Source organism: Scomber japonicus, chromosome 5 (genome assembly GCF_027409825.1).
Source record: "Scomber japonicus isolate fScoJap1 chromosome 5, fScoJap1.pri, whole genome shotgun sequence".
NCBI lineage: Eukaryota > Metazoa > Chordata > Actinopteri > Scombriformes > Scombridae > Scomber > Scomber japonicus.
In genome coordinates, this window is record NC_070582.1 from 7,727,336 (window position 1) to 7,748,806 (window position 21,471).

General features: G+C 38.8%; 1 protein-coding gene across 1 annotated transcript in view; it reads right to left on the reverse strand.

Moving 5' to 3' along the window:
- Window positions 1-6,891: 6,891 nt before the first annotated feature.
- swap70b (switching B cell complex subunit SWAP70b) overlaps window positions 6,892-21,471 on the reverse strand; it is a 33,079-nt gene continuing 18,499 nt past the window's right edge. The window contains exons 7-12 of the mRNA XM_053318843.1: window positions 20,989-21,170; window positions 15,855-15,962; window positions 14,714-14,880; window positions 12,142-12,340; window positions 10,972-11,068; window positions 6,892-8,565 (exon numbers count right to left, since the gene is read on the reverse strand). Coding sequence (XP_053174818.1) covers window positions 8,447-8,565; window positions 10,972-11,068; window positions 12,142-12,340; window positions 14,714-14,880; window positions 15,855-15,962; window positions 20,989-21,170 — 872 coding nt within the window. The 3' untranslated portion in view covers window positions 6,892-8,446. The remainder of the gene's footprint in view (window positions 8,566-10,971; window positions 11,069-12,141; window positions 12,341-14,713; window positions 14,881-15,854; window positions 15,963-20,988; window positions 21,171-21,471) is intronic.

Consider the following 21,471-nt stretch of genomic DNA (forward strand, 5'->3'; position numbering starts at 1 on the left):
GTATCTTAATTCAACCTTTTTTTAATGCTGTGTATACATGTGTATATGTGTATCCACAAGTAGCCTAATAAATTCCTCATCCTTTGCCAATAAAGCAAAAATCTTCGCTGACACACACACACACACACACACACACACACACACACACACAAAAATATGCTCAGTATAATTTCAGTGATATATTGGTAACTGTCAACGATTGTTTATCCTTTTTATTTTTGTACTAAGGCAACAAGCTGAGCAAACGTAGATCACATTTCCAAGATGTTTGGGGCTTTATTCCACATTGTCCTCTCCAATTCCAGCAGATGGATGTCCCTCAAGTGGCCCATAAACGTGTTTTGAAAATAGCATGTTTACTATAGTTATCCCTGTGAAGTTAACAGTGTAATTGCAAATGATGTTTCCTGTTCCATCACATTCTGCTGCCATGAGTCATCAGCTGTCACGGAGGCCTTGCACGCTGAAAAGGCCATAGTCCGTCTGCACCCGATGCTCTGTCGATAGTGTACCAAAAAAAAAAAAATATGGCTAGCATCACTGGCCATCACTCACTGCGGTCTCCCCACTGAGTGATTCAGGCCCTTTGAAATGTGACCCTGGCACTCTTGTGAGCTAAATGATTGTATAACACTTCATTAGAGTTTATCTCCAGCGTTGGAGCCAAAGGATTACTGTCACATTGTCTTCATTAGAATTTTATAGTTTAAGACATGCTTCATCACTTTTGAATTAAGTGAAGGATGGATTGGGTAACAAGAATTTATGTTTCTTTTTTTAGATATGTTTGGGTTTTTTTTCAAACAATCCCTCACCACTGCTTGTTTTGGTGGTTATGAGCTCTTCTCAGACATGAAAATATGTATCAGTGGCTTCATCTATTTTGATAAAGTGACGTCTTTTTGTCAAGACACGGTTTTCTATTATGTAAATGTTCCTCAAGGCTTTATGGGACATTTATGGAAAGATAATAAGTTGGAACTTCAATTAAATTATCTCCTGTTTACTCACATGCTTGTATGTAAAGCATGGCTGATATTCATTTAGCCATACAGCTCACAATGAATGAAAACTGAAAATATACAAAGAGAGTGCTTGTGTGTGATTATTATTATTCTTGTTTGTTTTTTATCCATTTTAGTGGCGTCGATGGATGGCAATGTTGGCCAGTTCACTGCTTCCAGACTGAAAATATGGATTGCCAGGACATTTTGTCCAGAATTTGAAGGTTGAAGGCAATCGTTACGGTAGTTTGTTTAGAAAATGGCTCAAAATATTAATAACAGCAATCACATTTTCAGTCTCTGGAGAGTAGTTCTTTGTACAGAAGATGCCGTAAACTAATTTGACCGTAGTCTTTGTGATGAAGGAACATTTCATTCAGTGCAATAGTCTATCAACACGTTTTTTTAATAGTTTTGGACAATAATGGAAGTCTACAGCACAGAACATTGATATATTAGGCTTTGGATACACACACAAAACTTTTAAGTAGATCAATTCATTGTTGGTTTGGCTCTTGAGATTTGTATATGAAAAAACAAAATCACCAGCCATGTCTTTTAATGAGTCCCAGAGGATGAATCCCCTGACTTTTCCTCTATCATAACTATTAGGGATGACATCTTTGTTATTAATGGCATTTCTTGACAACTATTGGATGGATTTCAATTAAATTTACTTTCGAAATTCATGACACCCCTCCAGGATTAATTGTAATCACTTTGGCAATCTTTTTATTTATCCCCCAGCATCATCATCAGATCAAAATGCATCCAACACTTTGATTTATCACTAAAATACCCGAAAAAATGTGACATTCCTATCAGCTTCAGCTCTATGTTGTGTTTAGTGCTAATTAGCAAACATTAGCACGTTAATATGCTAAACTAAGCTGGTGAACATGGTAAATATTACTTCTGCTTAACATCAGCATGTTAGCGTTGTCATTGTGAGTATGTCGCAATGCTTGTGCTACTTTTTTAGCTCAAAACACATCTGTGTCTAAACAGCCTCACAGAGCTGCTAGCATGGTGGTACACTTTTTTCTTTTCCTCTTTACTGACTGATCCCACATGAGAACAATCTCCCAAAATTAAATTCCCTCATTTACTTCGTGCTTCAAACACGTTTTATTTTGATTTTACGCAAGAGATCATAGGGCGATATATTTACTACAGTGCTCGCTCTCTCTCATGCAGGAAACTAGATGTACATTTAATTTCTCTATGGTCGTATTTAATCTGAGATTAAAGCTGTAGTCTTTACCTTAATCTGACAGCATCTGGACGTACAGTAATATGAAAAATATCACCAAGTCCAACTGATGATTGCTCTCATTTATAGATATGAAACCGACATGTAAAGTTACATTGCACTCTCAGCTGATGTTGACCAAAGTGTAAACACTCATGTAGCCCAAAAAACTGTGACACATCATTATGTGGAGAGTGGATAGACTTGGGAAGATGCTCAAAATAAATTGCAGTAATTTGACGTGGCCAACATGGGAGGTAATGTGGAGGCGGAAGGGATGGCAAAGCTCCAGGCTTGTGTTTTGACAGCTAAGATTAGGTGCCATTCCCTCCTTTTGAGTCATATCTCTTCTTTTGACAGGAGAATAAAGCAACTTGAATTGCTCTGCGGTCATAAATAGCAGCTGCAGTTTTACCTTGATGACACACTGATCCTGGATAAAGAGGATAGGGTGTGTGTGTGTGTGTGTGTGTTTAGGGAAAGGATGCTGATACAGGAGCGTGCAGGTAATTCTACCCTCGGCATCGCCTCATCAAACTTTTGGCCTTTCACCTGGTAAAAGAGAACTCTGCTGACTCGGTGACTTATTCGTCTCTTCCGTACAGCCTGCTGTGCTCGGGTATTTTTAGCATGATTTCATATACTCAGTGCAATTAAGTAGGATGCTGGTAAACAATGCTCTGGTCGGAGGCCAACTCCAAACTTGGCTCAGTCAAAAGTCAGACGGTTTCAACTGAAAAAGGAATAACTTCATGCGCTGATAGGAGTGCAACACAGTCCATGGGGGTTGAAGGTTTTTTTTCTTTTTTTTTTCTTCTTTTTTTTCCACAGAAACACTTGTGTTTTATATTTGCGCCTTGCCACACATTCTTTGGTGTTCATGGGGGAGGAAGAGGATGAGATGCTGACTTTGAAGTCTTTCTGTCTTGTCACGTAAAGCATTCCACATAGATGGAGTGAACGACCAGTCATCTCTCACTACTGCCTTTATATTGTAGTTTATTTTAGGATTAATTAAGATAAAATAAAAATAAAGAAGAGGTCACATTTAGATTCATGTCTAAGGAATGCTTGTGTGTCTGTGGGGACATTTAGTTGTGTGCATTCATAGGTCTTTTTTGGTGTGTGTGTGTGTGTGTAAACTGCATTGATCTATTTTAATGTGGGTATTTCCTGCAGGTAGTGTGGTGTGTGTGAATGCATGCATGTATGCAATTAGAAGTCTGTGCATTTTAGTGTGTGTGTGTGTGTGTGTACTTTTACATGTGTCCACAGTAACCTCTGACCTATGAGGGCCAAAATACAAATGGGGAGGTCAGAGTGGCACACCGCTCACCTTTAACTTGGCTCTTTGCGTTGTCAGAAGATATTTATATCTGGAATGAACAATTGAGAAAGATGGGTTTGATTTCCCCGCTGTTGCCTCGGGCTCTGCCTTCCTGTTGGTGCAGAGTCAACCTCAGTCAGATGCGCTGATTGGAGCCAGATCCTTTGTCCCAAATTCCGTCTCCTTGCACCCTTGAACCTCACGAAATCTCTAAACTAAAACCTTCAGTCATTGGTGTAAGTCCCACATTACACAAATCCAACTCTAAAGTGATGTTGTGAAATGTCAGGAGGGCGATGCAGAGAAACACGTGCTGCTGGACGAGAGGGATGACATGCAGGTGAAATAAGGTTGAAGGTGAAATTCCAGCAGCGACGCCGAGCCGCTGTTTACAGTAATAGTCACTGTAGTTAGTGTGAAGTGGAATGCTGCTGTTAATTCCTCGCTTCTCTGGACTCACTTTTGGTGTTTTTCATTTTTATGAGGCGGAGGAGGACATCTGTTTGCGTCGTTGACCCTTACAGGAATTCTCCGGAGACCTTTTAATCTTCTGTAGAGATCTATAATGTGAAGATGCAGTGATATGCTATTTTTGTCTACACTCTCGCCAGATGCTTTCCTGAACTCTTAATACGTCCATATCACACCCCTGGGGTCCATGAATTGTCAAATGTGATACTGCGAAGGAAGGTAAATGTTCTGCAGGCGTTTTATTTTACTGTCCCATGAGTACCCCTCTGCTCCGTAAACCTCCACAGGCCCCGGGGCTCCCGAGAACCCAATTCGCTGTAAATACCCAGAATTCCTAAAACTTTCTAACCCTATATATTTTGAAGTCCTCCGACGCCTTCAGACACTTTGTATCTCAGATGCTCTGGTACTCAAGGGGGCAGTGAGACCCCATAACCCCGCCTTTTCCTTATTTTCCAACCTTACTCCCCCCCTCGACTGCCCCTCAAACACACAAATGCATACTTACACACACGCACATACACACACACACACACCCCCTGCGATGGATTCCAGATCGGGAATTTAATGCATTTCTGTTTCGCATCACCTCCCAGGAATGCGGCACGCGTGCCACAAGCCTCATAACCTCAGGCTGATGAGTGTGAGGATGTTTAAAAGAGAGGGGGATGATGGGATACAGACGCTGCTGGGGGTTATAGGGGGTGGTGGTGAGGAGGGGGGGGTTGACAGAGCGCATCCGGTGCGGCACTTGGCGTTAATGACAGGCCATCTTGTTGCATAAAGCAATGTTAGTGCAGCTGTGGTATGTGCCGAGCGCATCTGGACTGCAGATTTTTGGGAACGTATTTTTGTGTGTGTTTGTTTGGTCTGTCCCGTCTCACTCAAATTAACGACTGTTGCACGATACGAAGGCAGAATGGAGTGAATTAACTTAGTTGGGGATCTATGGGGGGGCAAAGAGGGGGGCGAGAGGAAGGGGGGGGCTGATCTAGAAGTGGAGATTTTACAAGGTGGCCTGTTTTGTGTGAAGTTGGGATGCAGTCTTTCTATTCTCACAGTGTCATTTATGCACATTGAATCTTGTCAAACTTAGATACTCATTGTGAAGTTGCTTAAGGGGAAAGTTGTTGGGCTCCAGAGACGGTAAAGCACTGCCGGTCTTGGTCAACCATAACCTCGAAGGACCATCGTATAGTAGTCCTCAGTTCATCATGGTAATGTTTTTGAGTGGCAGCTTTATTTGTTTCCTGTGATTTACAGTTTTAAAATACCCTGACCCCCCCCCCCCCCCTCAATTGGTCCTCTAAAGGAGCAGCAAACAAACCAATCAAGTTAAATTTACTTGAATCCAGATTATTGTCAGGCAGAGCTGGGCTGTATGTTTGAAATAATTATCTAATACTGATGATACTTAGATATGATATTTAGGCTGTTCTGCTTTACTTGTATCAAATATTAAAAACAACAGAAAAAGTATCAAAAGCCGTCATCGAATGTCTGGTGAGATTCATCATCTTATTCAGGGCTACAACTGTTTTTTTCATTATTTCTTAATCTGATATGTATTTTTCTGATTAACCATCAAGTCTGTGAATTGTCATAAAATACTAAAAAAAAGGTCATAACAGTTTCTCAGAGCCAATGTTGACATCTTAACATCACTTGTTTTGGTCCAAACAACAGTCCAAGACTTAAAAGTTAAAAGGATAAAAAACTGAGAAAAGCAGCGAATCAGACAATGTGTGACAATTTTGATTAATTGACTGATTTTTTTGGCCCCCGTCTTGTTCTTTCATCAGCTAGTTCTCCATTTGAATCTATTTTTTTTGCCAATTAAAGATAGTTTAAAGTTGTTTTTAGTTCAGTTTAGCTGTACAGCTGCTTTTGTTTGGATGTCATTAACATTTGAAAACTTTTGGAGAGGTTTTTTTGTAAAATGAAAGAGGGAAAAACATGTTTATATTTCTTAAAGCTAATGTGGGCAAAAAAAAAAAAAAAAAAGATGTTAAGGTATCAGTACCAAAACAGATAGTATGTCAGCACCAGTGTAAAGACATTTTAAGTAATTTCCAGTCGTAATTGGCGTCAAGATAGGATTCCACTCAAAGCAGATATACGATCATATTGAATTACAACAAACACATAAAATACATCACATATAATAAAAATCACAAAAAACATTCCTTTTAATTATTGTTTGGCAGGTAGGTTTCATTCACTCAGTCTCCTCCATATTTCCCTGTGTGTCCAAAAACTCAAATTACTCTTAGGTCTCTTATCGACCAGACAAATAAATAGTCTGGCTTAATTTCATTATAGATTATTAGAGTTACATAATTATAGAACAACACATAAGGCTGATGATATTGTCTGTCTTGAGCAGAGCCAGACAGGAGATAAAAAAGACAGTCATCTGCTTTATTTTGGAAAATGGAGGGTCTAGACAATGAAGTAATGGAAATGAAGTCAACATTTCTCTACAACTATTCTATCCCCAGATGATCCTCAGTTTACACATTTACTACAGTTTGACAGTAAGTGTGGCTCCATTGGAAGTAATCTGTCAGGAGTACTGTAGTTTGACCTCCTTGTGGTTAAATGTGGGATTTATGGCACTGTAGCGCCCTCTGGTGGAGATATTGTGTATACATATATACTGTAGATTTACAGTATATAGTTCAGGAAGGTTTTTTTAATGCTAAAAATGGTTATAAAAGTGAAGATGGTCAAAGATTTTGTGTATTTTTTTACATTTAATATAATTATTGTGGTTTTATGTCCATGATTTATATATTAAGAACTATCAAACACAAAATGCAGAGAATACAAGCAAGCCAGTTATCCAAGATATGTTTTATTACACAGTTCAGTCATCAACTTTTTACATATATATATATAAAAACAAAATAAAAATCACAACGTTCACTCACGACAGTATAAAGGCACTGATGGTTACAGTATGACAACGCGGTACAAACGGACAGCAGTTAGCATTCGTGTTCGGAGTGACAATTTGACAAAATGCCCTATTTTCTGACACAGTGTTTACAAGCAGGAAACTATTAAAAACTAGATATTTAGACAGATACACCGAGGTCAAAACAGCACTTCATAATGATAGAAGACTTAGTCATACATGGTATCTTCATTACAGGAAGACAGCTTTGTTAAACATTATTTTTTTTACATTAGACATCCTCAGGTGCTGTTGGTGCTGCCTTCGGTCTGTTTAGTACAGAAAACATAAATGGCAACAATAACGGTAACCGCCCCTAAAAAAAAATCCCACATTTTTCATTTGAAATGGTCCCAAAACATTAAGATGAAAGCCACAGAGAAGATAGTAGTTTGTAACAGTAGTTCAGTAGTTCACGCTTTTAAAAGAGGACGGCTACAACTTTACACTTCCTTAACTTTACAGCCTAAAACATGCTAAAGCAATTTGTTATCAGTCCATCAGGTCAGACTGTGGTCCAAAGTAGTGCATTTATAGACATTTATAGACAATCAGGACTAACTGGAACAAATCATAAAAGGTAGTGGTGGCTTTTCCATTTGTGACTTGAAAGATAAGCACATTTTTAAAAATCACTAGATTTACATATTGTTTATGGTTAGCCTGATTGGATTTTAGTTAATACACTATAAAATACTTTGTGTGAAGTCTATTACAGGTGAACTCAGTGAACTCTTTTCTAACTTTGTCCAGTTTTGGTATATATTTTCACATTGTTAAGACTATTCTGTCAGCTAGCACTTGAAAAACATGGGATCAAGAGGGTCAAAGCATTATTTTAAGGGATTTTTCTGCTCCATAGTCCAAAATGACTAATATATTGCATCTATAGTGGTTCTCAGGGTTAAATATAAATATTAATAATGCTAGTTTTCCTTTACATCTCATTTTACTTCCAGCACACCATTTTGGAACGAAAACAAACAACCAGCGAGTGACATTTTGGGAAAGAAAATAAGAAATAAGAACAAAAAAAGAAGCTATTATTATTATTCCAGCATTTTCATGGTGTTCTCACATTTAGTATTTTTGTTGGATCTTGCTGTAATTAGTGAGCTTTATCCCCATAATGTAAAAATGTGGCTTAAGTCTCTGTCATTACAGGCTAACTCAAATTAAAGGCGATGCCAAAGGAGTTTACTCCAGTACAAGGTGACCCTAAAGGTAATAGATTACTTAATGCCCCTTAACATGTTTCTGCAACACATCTGATATTATCATTGTAAATTTCATATTTGAACTCGACTGTAAATCTAGTTACCAGAGAACTACTTCCAGCTAAAACCTCAATATATTTTATCACAGACAGTTTATCCCAGCGGCCCTCTTTTGTCTTTTCTTCCAGTTGTTTCCATGTCGAGGTTACAGCTGCTCTACTGAGCCTCAGTCGTCTGGTTCTTCCTTTCCTGCCATTTCTTCTCCCTCAGACTGAGCTCTGCATCAGAAAAGGCTGCCGGGCCCCAGTTTGTGATCATCCTCTGCCCCTTGGAGCCTGGAGAATAAAACAAAATCAAGAGACTGTTTAGGATAGAGGTAGGAATATTACTGCAGCAAGTTGTTTTAATAAAGTCAAAGCATCAAAGCATCAACCATCATTGAGTCCCACGTCATTGAAAATGCAACAAATGTAGGACATATAGCATTTAAAAAGGTGTCGGTTTTCGTAATAAAAGGTTTAAAACGTCCACAACAATGTAGAAACAGATGTGGAATCATGGTTACTGTTATAGACGGGTGACAAATGGAAGGAAAACCCAACATAAAGTGTCTTAGTAAGGTGTTGGGCCAACATGTGCTGCCAGAACAGCTTCAACACTCCTTGGCATTGATCCTACAGTCAGTCTGAACTCTACTGGGGGGATGAACACCATTTGCTTAACAGATATTCCCTCATATGGTGTTTTGATGATTGTGACAGAGAGCAATGTCTAACACGTCAGTCCAAAATCTCCCATAGGCGTTAAAATGGGTTGAGGTCTGGTGACTGTGAAGGCCACAGCATATGATTCACATCATTTTCATACTCATCAAACTATTCAGTGACCCCTCGTGTCCTATGGACGGGGGCATTGTCATTCAGAAAGAAACCACTCCCATCAGGATAGAAATATTTCGTCATGACCCTTCTAAGGCGACAAGTGGACCCAAACCTTTCCAGCAAAATGCCCCCACAGCATTACAGAGCCACCAGATCTCAGTGTAAGGGTCAAACATTCAGGCCTGAACCAGTTTTCCCTTTAATTTGTCACCTTTCTGTATGTTGTGTTTGCTGTAGCCCAGCCACAGCCCTGCCAGACTACAGGTCAGTTACAGGTTGGTAAGTCTTGGTAATGGAAAAACACCAAATAAGTATTGTGATGACAAATCCCGTCGTACTTTAATTACTTTACATTTAAGATAATGCACACCTGTAAATACATAAATGCATTTTAGCCTCTCAGGTGAGTATAATTTCATTCATATCAGATGAACTGTTGAATCTGTACACTTTCCAAATTACTTTATTTCTACAAATAGATATTCAGTCTTTTAAAAATATTGTTTACCACCCAGTAGATTGAAGCTTCAAGCCACAAACATGTGCAGAATTAAGTTGTTTTTTCTTTTCAGTCCTTTGCATTTGTGTTTTGCTGTAACCTCCTTTTGAGGGAGTTGACTGTAAATAGCTGGCTGAGAAAGCACATCAATATTTAATTGGTCAACGTGTAGGGAAAAAAAGTGCCATTAGATTTATTCATGTTAGAGCCAACTTGTAACTTTGGGGAGATAATTATTTTAGCGTGCTCTAAAAGTTTGAGAAGTTTGAATTTGTGTCACAAAATAACACTTTTAGCAGTAGTTCTGATTTAGGGTTATAATCCTTAACATTTAATTGTTTGCTGATTTGGTGACTTCTGCTATTCCTAGTGGTAACAACATCTGTATTTTAATAATACAAGTCACAAAGTTAGGTTAGAAATTATGAGTTTATCGACAACTAGGAGCGGGTCTTCTGTGAGAGATACAACAGAAGAAGAAGCAACTCTCACGTCATGTATCTGTTGACAGCTTATAAAATGTGCTGAGAGAATTTACTGCAGCAAGTTGTTTTAATAAAGAAGACAATCAACAACACAGTAATACTGAACTCAAATGCTAATCACTGCAGCAGCATGAGTCAACAGGCCTTTAACTGTGGCAGGTTGGTCTTGATTAATTAATTGAGCTTGGTGGCATTTTAGGGATTTATGGTAGTGTTAAATGTGTTGTGTTGATATGGTGTTAATGGTTTTAAATGTTAAGAAGAGGTTACACAAGTGTATTGACATTGTTAAAGTGGTTTGTGGTGTATGTGAAGCATCTGTTCAAGTGGAAAGAACCATATTTAAATCCTGGTTGGAGTGTCTGATTTACAATGTTTTTTTCGGCCATTTAAATCAATTGAAATGTATGTCACAATCACAGCTAAGAGCGTAGCTACATCCGGTAGTCATCCCACAGCCAGGAATGGCAAATGGTTTGTTTGCTCCTCTGTGGTCTACTGTCAGAGCTCAGCCAGCTTAAGTCCAAACTTTAAACTTACACCTCAAAACGGCCATTTGGGGAACAAAGGACTGGCCAAACAGGGTCTAAACTTAAAACTGACAGAGATTCAAGTAAGAATACAATGAAAAGAAGCATTAAGACTCTGGTAGAGCTGCAACGATTGTCAGAAAATCAATTGATTGTCAAAATAGTTATAGATTAATTGTTCATGTCCTATTCTATAGCATTTGTAATTGTTTCAAGTTCCTGTCTTTGGGTTTTGTGTTTCAGACAAGATATCGAATGTTTTATAACCGAAACAATTAATCAATAATGAAAGTAATTGTTAGTTGCAGCCCTGGACTCCAGACAGTGGTGAGCATGCTGCTGTTACCTGGTTGAATGAGCCGTAACAAGCCCTCGTGTTCAGCCACCTTGTGCTTCCAGGACTTTGTGTTGTTGGTCGCATCTTCCAGCTTCCTAACCACCGTCTGGTTCAAACAAAAAGAAAACACACAGTTATCAATACGTTTTAAAATATAAGGGGAGGATTCTCCCTTATGTGAACTTTGGAAACCTTATAACAGATTTAAACCAGGCACTTTGTTATATTTTATCACCAAAAAATGTGTAATGTATATTAACTTGCTTGCAGGATTTTCTACTATGTCTAACAGTCCACCTCGCCTTTAGCAGTCATAGTGACACCATGTGGCCGAGGAAGGTACTACCTCATTTAAAAAAGTAAATCTAGACACTTATTGACCTAATTAGAGTCAGTATGTCTCTGTAGTATAATACTGTAGCATGAAGATCTTCCCAAACAGCTATTACAGAAAGTTTCTGTTGATATGTGTTATGACTGTTACATACAGGTATGCAGTGTAAGACCAAATATTTTATCAGTAAGTTGCCAAATTTCTGTCAAGAACTGTAAAAGCTAAAAGAACAGTGTATTTTCTAAACTTACAGCTTTTAAATTGTGTTTTTGATATTTAGTCAAATGCCTTACAACCAGTTTTAGGGTTGTTCTTATACTGGTGGGTTTTCGGGTTTGGTATGTGAGCAAAGTAATGCTCCAAGAAAAAAAGTTATAAATGTTTTGCACTGCTTTTCCTCACTCTGTGTGGTATTTGTACCATGTGCCCTGATAAAGATACAGTCACATTTTGTAACAGCACAAATTCCTCCCAACTCACTCTTGATGTGAAAGTCAACACAGTTCATTGTCCAAAAACATCAACGATGAAGAGGGAGGAAATCTTTAGATTTAGTGGTGATAATCTGGGAGTTTTCCTTTAACTTACAATGGGCCTTTTCCTCATCATTTTGATGTTTTATACACAAAATAAATGAATGGTAGATTAATGGATAGTGAAAATAATCATGTGTCGCTCTCATTCTCATACATTGCTCAACAGTCTTGTTCCACTGAGGAATCTGCAGTTTCTACATGAGCCAAACTGTGATATGATATACTGTGTGTTTCAATCATAACTCTTCATGTGACCATTTGCTACTAATAATCCCTCCACCACCAACACTGTGACTGCCCTTAGCTGACCTGGTATTGTTCCAGCGCCCCCTGTCTGTCTTGTTCCAGCTGCTCCAGCTGTTTCATTGCAGCCTGCAGAGCGTTCTCCTTGGCCAGACGTTCCTTCTCCAGCTCCTGCTTTTCAGCCTCCGTCTCTGAGATGGCTCGCTGCTGCCGCAGGTGGATCTGCTCCAACTCTGCTCTCTTCGTGGCCTCTTCCTCCAGTAACCTGCACAACACAGATATTCATGTGGGTGAGTATAAAGTGTAATGCTGTATGGACTATTAACTATAAGCTGTCAGTCCTATACATCTTTGAATGGGAGCTGGTTTCCACTTCTTCACTGGAATGACGGTAACATAATAACACCCTGAGTGATATAAAGAAGGTCATGGAGCACCAAACACATACAATATTTGTGCTTTTTCTACTGCAGAAAACCAACATTTCTGATTTATGATTGATTTTAAGTACACTTTTAGCTTCTGTATCATTCATGCATTTTTACAATTCACATTATCAGTACTGCGGTATGTTTTAACTCTTAACTAATTTCACTTCCTGCATCAAAATTGGATAAGTATGAAACATTTGAGAGTACAGAAATGTTCCTCAGTCTAAGAAATAACATGAAGCAGTAAAAAAAAAAATGTTGGGTGTTCAGTGTCAGCAGGTGGTGCTATAGTTGAGGTTTCAACATTATGGTTCAAGGAAATGTAGCTACACTGCAGTTTGGGGTTAAATGTAGTTTAGTGTGTTTGAGTGTACTTTTTGTTACAGAGTCATTTTATAAAAGGTAGCCACTGAGTTTGTGCTGCATTCTTCCTTTCATATCATCTACTCAACTAACCAACCAACACTCATCTACATCTACAGTATGCATGTGTTAAATCTTGCGTCATTTGTACACTAAAAGAAACAGAACAAGTGGGACAGCACACAGTGTCTTAAACCTTGCACGCATACCACAGAAAAGAGTTGTGCTGCTATTAAAAGTATTAGGTTACTGAGCATATTGCACAGTATGACACTGCCTGCCTGGCTACTGCAAACCTACTTTTTTATCATATCTGTAACAAATGTGGCAACAGTACTTCCACAATGAGACACTTTTTTATCACTTCAGTAATTTAGTATGATCACTGAACTATTAAAGGGAAAATACAAGTGATTGTTACATGTCTGTGGACTAGCAACTCAAACCGTGTCCTTAACTTAACCTCACTACAACCTGTTTTATGCTATTTTGAGCTTTACATGAAACTCAGTTAGTTTGGTAGCAGATTGAACTATCCTTGTTGAGAAGAAGGCGTCCTACATTATTTAATGTTAAAGCGTTAGTTGTTAGTTGTCGTGTTTGTATAACGGTGGTATAATTTAAGCACAGTGGTCAGCACAATGGCACTGACACGCTCACCACTGGTTAGTCAAACGTGAGGTGGAAAGTAAATGTCAGCAGAGAGGAAGGAAGGACAAGGGAGGAAATGTGGTGGAGAGAAGGAACAAGAAGTTCAGTTTCAGGCTATGTGTCAGACTCAGGCAGAAAGGTTGGTTGGATTACAGTTTTATGTTAAAGGATTCTCTGGCAGTTGAATATTAAGTTAAAAAACTGCTTTTTACCTGAGTTGGACAACATTGACTAACTGATAACAGAAAGTGACAAACAGACAGATAAGACAAGCAGCAGTTTGATACATCCGCCAAAATAGATAAATATATTCTATCTAACACAGGATGGGGGAAAAGAGCACTATGTTATGTTCTTTCTGTCATATTTGTGAGAGAGCAGACTTTTAATACAGCTATTTGATGATATATTTATATGCATCGTCTTGTGGTCATAGTACAGTATCTGTCTGAGCAACAAGGTTGTGTTTCTCAAGTGTAAAATTTAGGTCTCTCAATGTAACACGTGGTTCATTTTTGATTTAAATTATTTAGCTATAACCAAAAAAACCCACAATGATTGAATAAATCAATAATACTGATTCATGAAGAGTTTAACATTGGCTAGTGTCTGATCACCGCTTAGTTAAAGGATTACATTCACACTGTAACCATGTATTTTTTTTAAGGCAAAGAGTTGATTTTCTATATATTTCTATATATAAACACACATGTTTTTAGCTCCAAGTCTGTCAAAGTCTTGGAGTACATGTGTTAAAGCTTGGTTGTTTCATTTTAATGAATAAAATAAAACTCACGTCATCTCTGAGAACAACTGAGAACTCAGTCGGTAATTGACGATAAACATCTGCTGGTACACCACAAACATGCTGTGTGCTCGTCATGTCAAGATGATAGAGGACAGAAAAGTGATGCTGCACTGCTGTCTGTGGGTACATCAAACCACCTAATCAATGATGTCATGGTAAAAGTTTAGTCCCTCTTTGTAAATGTGTGAAGAATTACAAATAAAAAGCTTGAGAACATATTTTCGAAACCATCCTTGTTTTCACACCTCTGACCAATCGCTGTGTAAAGTGCATCTGATTGTTTGCTTTAGAAACTTCATAAAACTCATGTTATATGTTGCTTTGTTATACATTAGCCTGGAGGATTAGGGTTATGCAGCATTTCTTCCACTTGCTGTTGACTGACCGTGTCTGCAGTTTGCGGACCGCCTCCTCATCCTGTCTGGCGTGCCTCTCGTCCTCCAGAGCATCCTCCAGTCGTCGGTACATGTCCTCCAGCTCTCGGACTCGCTGCAGGTACTGCTCCAGCTCCGTGGACTTCTGGGCCACCTGCTCTTCCATCTGCTGCCGTACCTGTTGAACCAGGAAACACAAAGCATGAACATTACCAGTGAACTGTTTCTGTTTGGTCTTAAAGCATAAGGCTGGCGATTTTCTTTACTTTTCTTATCATTAACAACAACAATGAATTATAAGCCACACAGTTGCAGCAGGTGACCTCAGATACTGTAGTTTGTCCAAAAATGACTCCAAAGACTAATAACAAAAGAGTCGGTCATATCCTTTAAATGAAATCTTCAGCTTTTCTGATTTGTTGTGATGTACCATGCAAACTTTGTGACAGTGGTAGGAAAGCTTCCTCAATGTACACAGAGCACATGATCATTACTTGCAGCCCAATTGTGATTGATTTAATCAGCTGATTGATTTGTTTCTGGGTTTGGTTGTTTTATAAGACTAGTCAATGAGGTGAGATGAAACACATTCTATACACACGATGCTTGACCTCCAAGTCTGTTGAAGTTTTGGAGTGCGTGTTAGATTCACATGTTAAAGCTTGGTTGTTTCATTTCATCATCTGAAACGACTGAGGGGGGGATGTTAAAAGCGAGTCAGCAATGGACGATAAGCATCTGCTGGTACACCACAAACATGCTGTGCACTCGGCATGTCAAGATGATATTAACAGAGGCACTGAAGCGGTAGTAGCAAGAATGCCTTTTGGTGGTTATATTGTCCAAATTTACCCTGTTAGCACTGACTGAGCTACATAGAGACTTGTTCACCTTACAGTATTAGTGTATTATTAAATGTGCATGACCTTCAGTGAGAGATGAAGCGGTTCTTCAGTTTAACTCTATTTCAGTTTACTCTCCTGAGCATTATTTTTTAGGACACCTGTAGCTAGATGTTACTTTCAAGTGTGTATTTTTTTTTAATCACAAGGTCTGTTGAACTCCCAGAACACAAAAACAGGAAGTTGCATTAGTATTGGTTGGTCCTCCACTGGTTCTAATGCATTGGTAGATCACAAAGGGGCGACGTACCATTTTCTCTCTCTCCAGATCCATCCTGTAACGGTCCTGGAGTTCAGTTTGAGTCTGGAGACGCCTTCGTTCTTCCTCTGCTGCGCTTGCTGCTGATTCCTCCAGAGCCTGGCCAAAAGAAAAACAGACAGCAATCAAAAAAAGGTCAATATTAGAGGAAGTTTAATATTACAGTCTAGTCATTTTAGTTTGAAGGCCGGTAAACAAGCAGCAGCCTATATAAATGGAAGCAGACGTGTTAACTCTCACTTTTTATTTTAATAGCTTTATTTCACACCATTGGGAAACACAGTCAGTCATGTTTTATTAAAAAGATATCCACTTTATTTGACTTATCTCACACTGCTGAAGCCTCTTTATCTTCAGATAAACGAGGACTGTAGACTTTGTGCCCCATCACTTACATTTGGAGGGGAACCTGATTGTTGTTTGAAGATACACTTTACAGACAGACATGTACTGTACCTCTCCTTTAAAACTTGGTTGGAAAGTCTCTCAGTGGCTTAATTGGCTAAAACTTTAAATATACCTAGACTTTTGGTGTTCATGATATCTTGAGTGCTGGATCCTTCCGGTTCACTGTCTGCTCTGTGACACACTTTAAACTGTAAATCTTTGTGAAACATAAAGCGTCATAACCTCCACCTTACTTCCAAACCTCGCAGTATAGCATGAACTCAGGTCTTCTTGTGTAATAAATCGTACCCCGAGTCTGTGGTTTTGTTTTTGTTTCTGTTTTTTTTCCTTCCATTTCCTTCTGTTGTTTATTTGTTGCTGTGTTTCAGACATCTGCTTTATCATGTAACTTTAGCACTTTAAATGTAAGCGATAGGAATGATGTTTAATTGTAAGAGAGAATGAAGGAAAGTTATTGTTGGCAGAGGTTTGTGGTCTTTATGAGTTCCTCTGAGTGAATCATGTACATGTTGGTGAAATGTTCTATTTTTAAGACTAGTCTAACCAGTGTGGTGTGTAGGGTAGCTGCATGGTGAAACCTCCTAATGCGTCAAGTTAAGAGAACAAAAGGAGAAATATTCAAGTAATTAAGCAGTAAGCCTTTTTTAACTTTGTCACCCAGCTGTGATCTGTCTGCAGAGTGTGACAGTCGGTGGCATGTAGCAAGACAGTGTGAGAGCTGGAGAACCTATTGTGTGTGTGTGTGTGTGTGTGTCCAGAGGATCACTACAGAAGATCCTGAGAGAGAGAGAGAGTGTGTGTGTCCATATATACTGTATGTATGTTTGTTCATTGTGCATTCATGCATCCAACTATGTGAGACGGAGACTTGCACCTCAATGGCAGATTGTTGTGCATTCAGAGGACAGCGCAGCGTCCCAGACAAAGACAAACTGTTGCTCTCTGCTTCTCTGAATGTTACACAACTACAATGAGAACGAGCTCAGCTGAATGTTGCTGCATCACATCGTTTGTCACAACGCTGATGATGGCTGCAACATGTCCAGTATTGCATTGAGATGGAAACCTTTCCAAATGAATTGTAGCAATTGTGTTTTCAGTTGTGTCAAAAGAACGATATCCTCTGAGAAGGTTCTCTCGAGCTTTTGAAATGCTTCAAAAGTCAACCATCATTTAGATCAAATTCAGACTATTTTAGTTTTTATAGCTGCTTTAAAGTTTTACTCTTAAGACAAACATTTGCAAAGTAGTGATTGTGTGTTTTTGCTTTAACAAAAATCCCCAAGTAAATCCAATGAGGTCTTATTTACCTCAGAGTTATAAAAGTCATTGATTAGTCAAGTTGTTGAAAATTAACCTGCAACTTTTTATAACTGAATAACCTTTGGGCCATTAAAAAAAGGAAAAACACAAAACATTTGCTGGTTGCAGCTTCCCAAATGTGACGATGTGAAACGTGTGTGTCATACTGACAATAATCTGAGTGTCTTTGGGTTCTTGGACTGTTCAGACAAAACGAGACATTTGAAGATACTAACCTGCAGCTAATCATCAGCTGCAGCCCTGATTTCATTTGTAATTTTCAGTATTTCTTCACTTCAAACATGACATGCACATCATCTTTATAAAGGTTGTTGGACCTTTTAAATCATTACGGACAAACCTGTAAATGAATCCAGACTTAATTGTTGTAACCCTGACAACGTCTAATATGTTGTAAGGATGCAGTCATAAAAAAACAAATCAGATATCAGATGGAAAATAAACAATACTTTTAAAAGAGTTTGACTCACAGATAAGTATAGATAAGAGAAGCAGATAAAACTGGCCCAGTTTACTGTACTGTATGACATCATCTGTTCTTTAAATCTCACACTTCCTGTTAACGTCGTAGTGAGGTAGTTGCAGGAAGCAGCCATTCGTCAGAGACCTTTCAGGGAATCCACATTTTTACTGAATGTCGACACGACTGGTCAGTCAGCAGTTTCAACAGGTGGGAGTGTGTGAGTCAGGTTCAGGGAGATTGACTAGAAAAACATGTTAAATGGCAACTAATGACATCGTCTCCCCTCTTTTCTGGACTAATCCACATTCCTCTGTAAATGGTAAGTGACAGAATATTCATTAGATGGAGGCTGCAGGAGGTGGAGCTGACCTATTATTGCTATTCATGAGCTGGCAGCAGCAAGTCAGTTTCAGACCTGCTGCCATGTTGTGTCAAATGCAACAGTGAATGTAAATGTGTGACTGAAACCAACAGTGTGTTATAAAATTACAACAATGGTGGCAGTCACCATGACAATGAACGCAGATCTTGGTCAGTTATTTTAAGGTGTGACGTGATCTGTGAGGAATGCTGTTCAATCACTTTGAGAGCGTTGCCATTAGCTTAAGTTATTCTAGTTACACTGATGATACGTCTGATTGGGAAATACTTACTATACTCGTTGTACCAAAGATTTTTTTTTTTATTCTTCTGATGTCCTGAATTAGCTCAGTGGAAGGAAAACATTCATAACGCACAATATCATGATGCTCTTCAGGAATCGTGACTCACCGCATGTTATGCTCATCAAGAAATGTGATACCAGGAAAGTTCATGTGACGTGCATGAAGTGTAATAGACTTTCAGACTGCATTGAAAAACAATGCAAGAGGTTTGATTGGTGTTAGGATGTTGACTCAGGTACTGAGGGGCCAATGGAATATGAGACATAAAGTCCAGTTACAGCAACAAACACCAAAATACGACATAGTAGTTTATAATACTTTTAAAATTATTTTATCATTTATAATGACAGTGGCAACATCAACTCTCTCTCTCTACATGACCCTGCATGTTCTTTACTAAAGTCCTCAGAGTGCTGTGTGGTCCGAGGCCGTGTTCAGACCTATCTTAACACTTTCAATTATTTTTCTGAATAACTCAAAACAGAACTTAATTCATCTTGTAGAAAATTCTTATGCCAGAGATCGTTCAATAATTACAAGAATAAAAACAATAGATTCATAAATGTAAAGTGCATGAGGAGAAAATGCTAAGTGCAGTGCCTAACAGAATAAGAAAGATACATTTAGTAAAATGAGTAAACTAAGATAGAAAAGAATGAAAAAGACACAAGCTGAGGAGGAGCAACTCTGACAGGCTGCCAGTCGGGACGGCACCAGAAGTGAAATAAAAGGGTGAATAACGAGGACAGTCTATAGACACTGGGGTCGGGGTCGGGGGGAGGGGGTTGTACACCAAGATGCCGCAGAGGCCGATGAAAAATGTCCAAGTACACATTCCTTGTACATTACTTAACTTACATAAACAGTATTTCTCACAATTACCTCACAATTATTGTGTCAAAAGATGAAATCATTTCTGTACAAATGTTACACATTTCCAGAGTTATAAAATCCTGTCTCATAAACCACTGCACAGTGTTTTGACATGTGATAAAATCATGGATCTTATACTCGTCATCGTATTTTCATGTCTCACCTGAGGCAACTCACATTTACATGTACCAACACTGGGCTGTTTGTAGTCTGAACGCTTACTCAGGTATTATAACGATGTCTGATAGTCAAACCTTGATCAGTCAAATCTTGGAGCAGACAGAAGCTGTTGTGTGTCTGCTGCTCGTGTCAAGATGTGTTTGAAGATGCAGTACAGTTCAAGTTGAGAACAAACAGTACGCTCGATGAATACAAACAGTGAAGCTGAGTCAGCTATGAAGATGAAAACAGACGTCTTAAATACCTAAAATACCAACACAGCTTGAGTCCTTGTCAAACTACAACTTGTGCTGCTGCTAAAGCAATTAAGGAACAACATGTTTTCTTCCTCCTTCCTCCTCCTCCATGATTGATTCTGGAGGGAGACACACAGCCTTTACTTCAGGGAGGTCAAACTCATTTAGGTTCAAGGGCCACACAAAGCCCAGTTTGATCTCAGGGAGGCTGAATTAGTAAAACCATTCCATAATAACCTACAAATAATATATATATAATAAACCATCTATTTACTGAGAAAAATGAGCAGTTTCAACATATTGTGTTTGGGGGTTTTTTAGGTTAATTTGCTTGACAACATTCAGAAAGCAGAGAGTGTGTATTTTTTTGATTTTACACCACTACTATCACATAATATCAAGTCCTATTTTACCTAAGACATGAACAGCTGTATGTTTGTCACCCCTCAATGCATTACAGGTGTGTGAAATTCCCTCTGGGGGAAATCCCGCAGGTTTCATTCATTCACTTACAAGTTCTAGCAAATCACTTCCTGGTTTGTTGGTATCTCTTTAATCACATATTTAAACAGAAAGAAGCCTACAGGAATTTCAGGTGTACTGTGGTCGGACAGGCTCAGATTTAGAGCTGTAAATGTGTGTTTACATGGTGACTGTGTGTGTTGGCTCTGTAGCTGCACTGTAAACTAACCCAGCTTTAAATCAAGCTTTCATCAACTGGCAGAGTTTGTGTGCATGACATCACTGTGAGAGTCAGTGGAGACAGAAGTGACTTTTACTGTATGATAAAGTCTTAAAAAACAGACTAGACTGAGGTTAACCTGTATGAATATGCTCACACAGTCACCATGGATCAGTCATGCCTGCCGTAACTGAACTCAAGATAGTAATGAAACTGTTTTGAGTAGGAAGTGATGAAGCAGACATTTCCTGAGTGTAATGGGTTCACAAATTTGTAAGTGTGTGTTTTTTCTCACCTTCCTCATGTTCTCCAGCTCGAGCTGTTTGGCCTCGTTAGCCGTCTGCAGCTCCCTCATCCTCAGCTCCAGCTCCTCCTGGTCAGCCTGCAGCTTCAGACGATGATCCCGGCGCTTCTGTCGGGACTCGCGGTGGGGAGCCGGCCGGTCCTGACGCAGCAGGTTCACGCAGGTCTGGATGGCTGCAGGGAGACGGTGGCGAGGCGGGAAAATCATTTTGTTGTATTTGACACCATAAATGTGAGCTGTGAGGTTTGTTCTTTGATTTTGATAAACTGAAGAGCTTTGTAACTTTGGATTAACTTCAATTAATAACATTTTAAAGCTGCAACAGTCCACAGAAAATGAATCACAAACTATATTGAACTATTTTGATTTATTATTTTGAGTCACTTTTTAAAGAAAAATAGTTTTCAGCTTTTTTTAAATGTTAAAATGTTTGTCTTTCATAGTAAATTTAATATATCTTTAGGCTTTGGACTG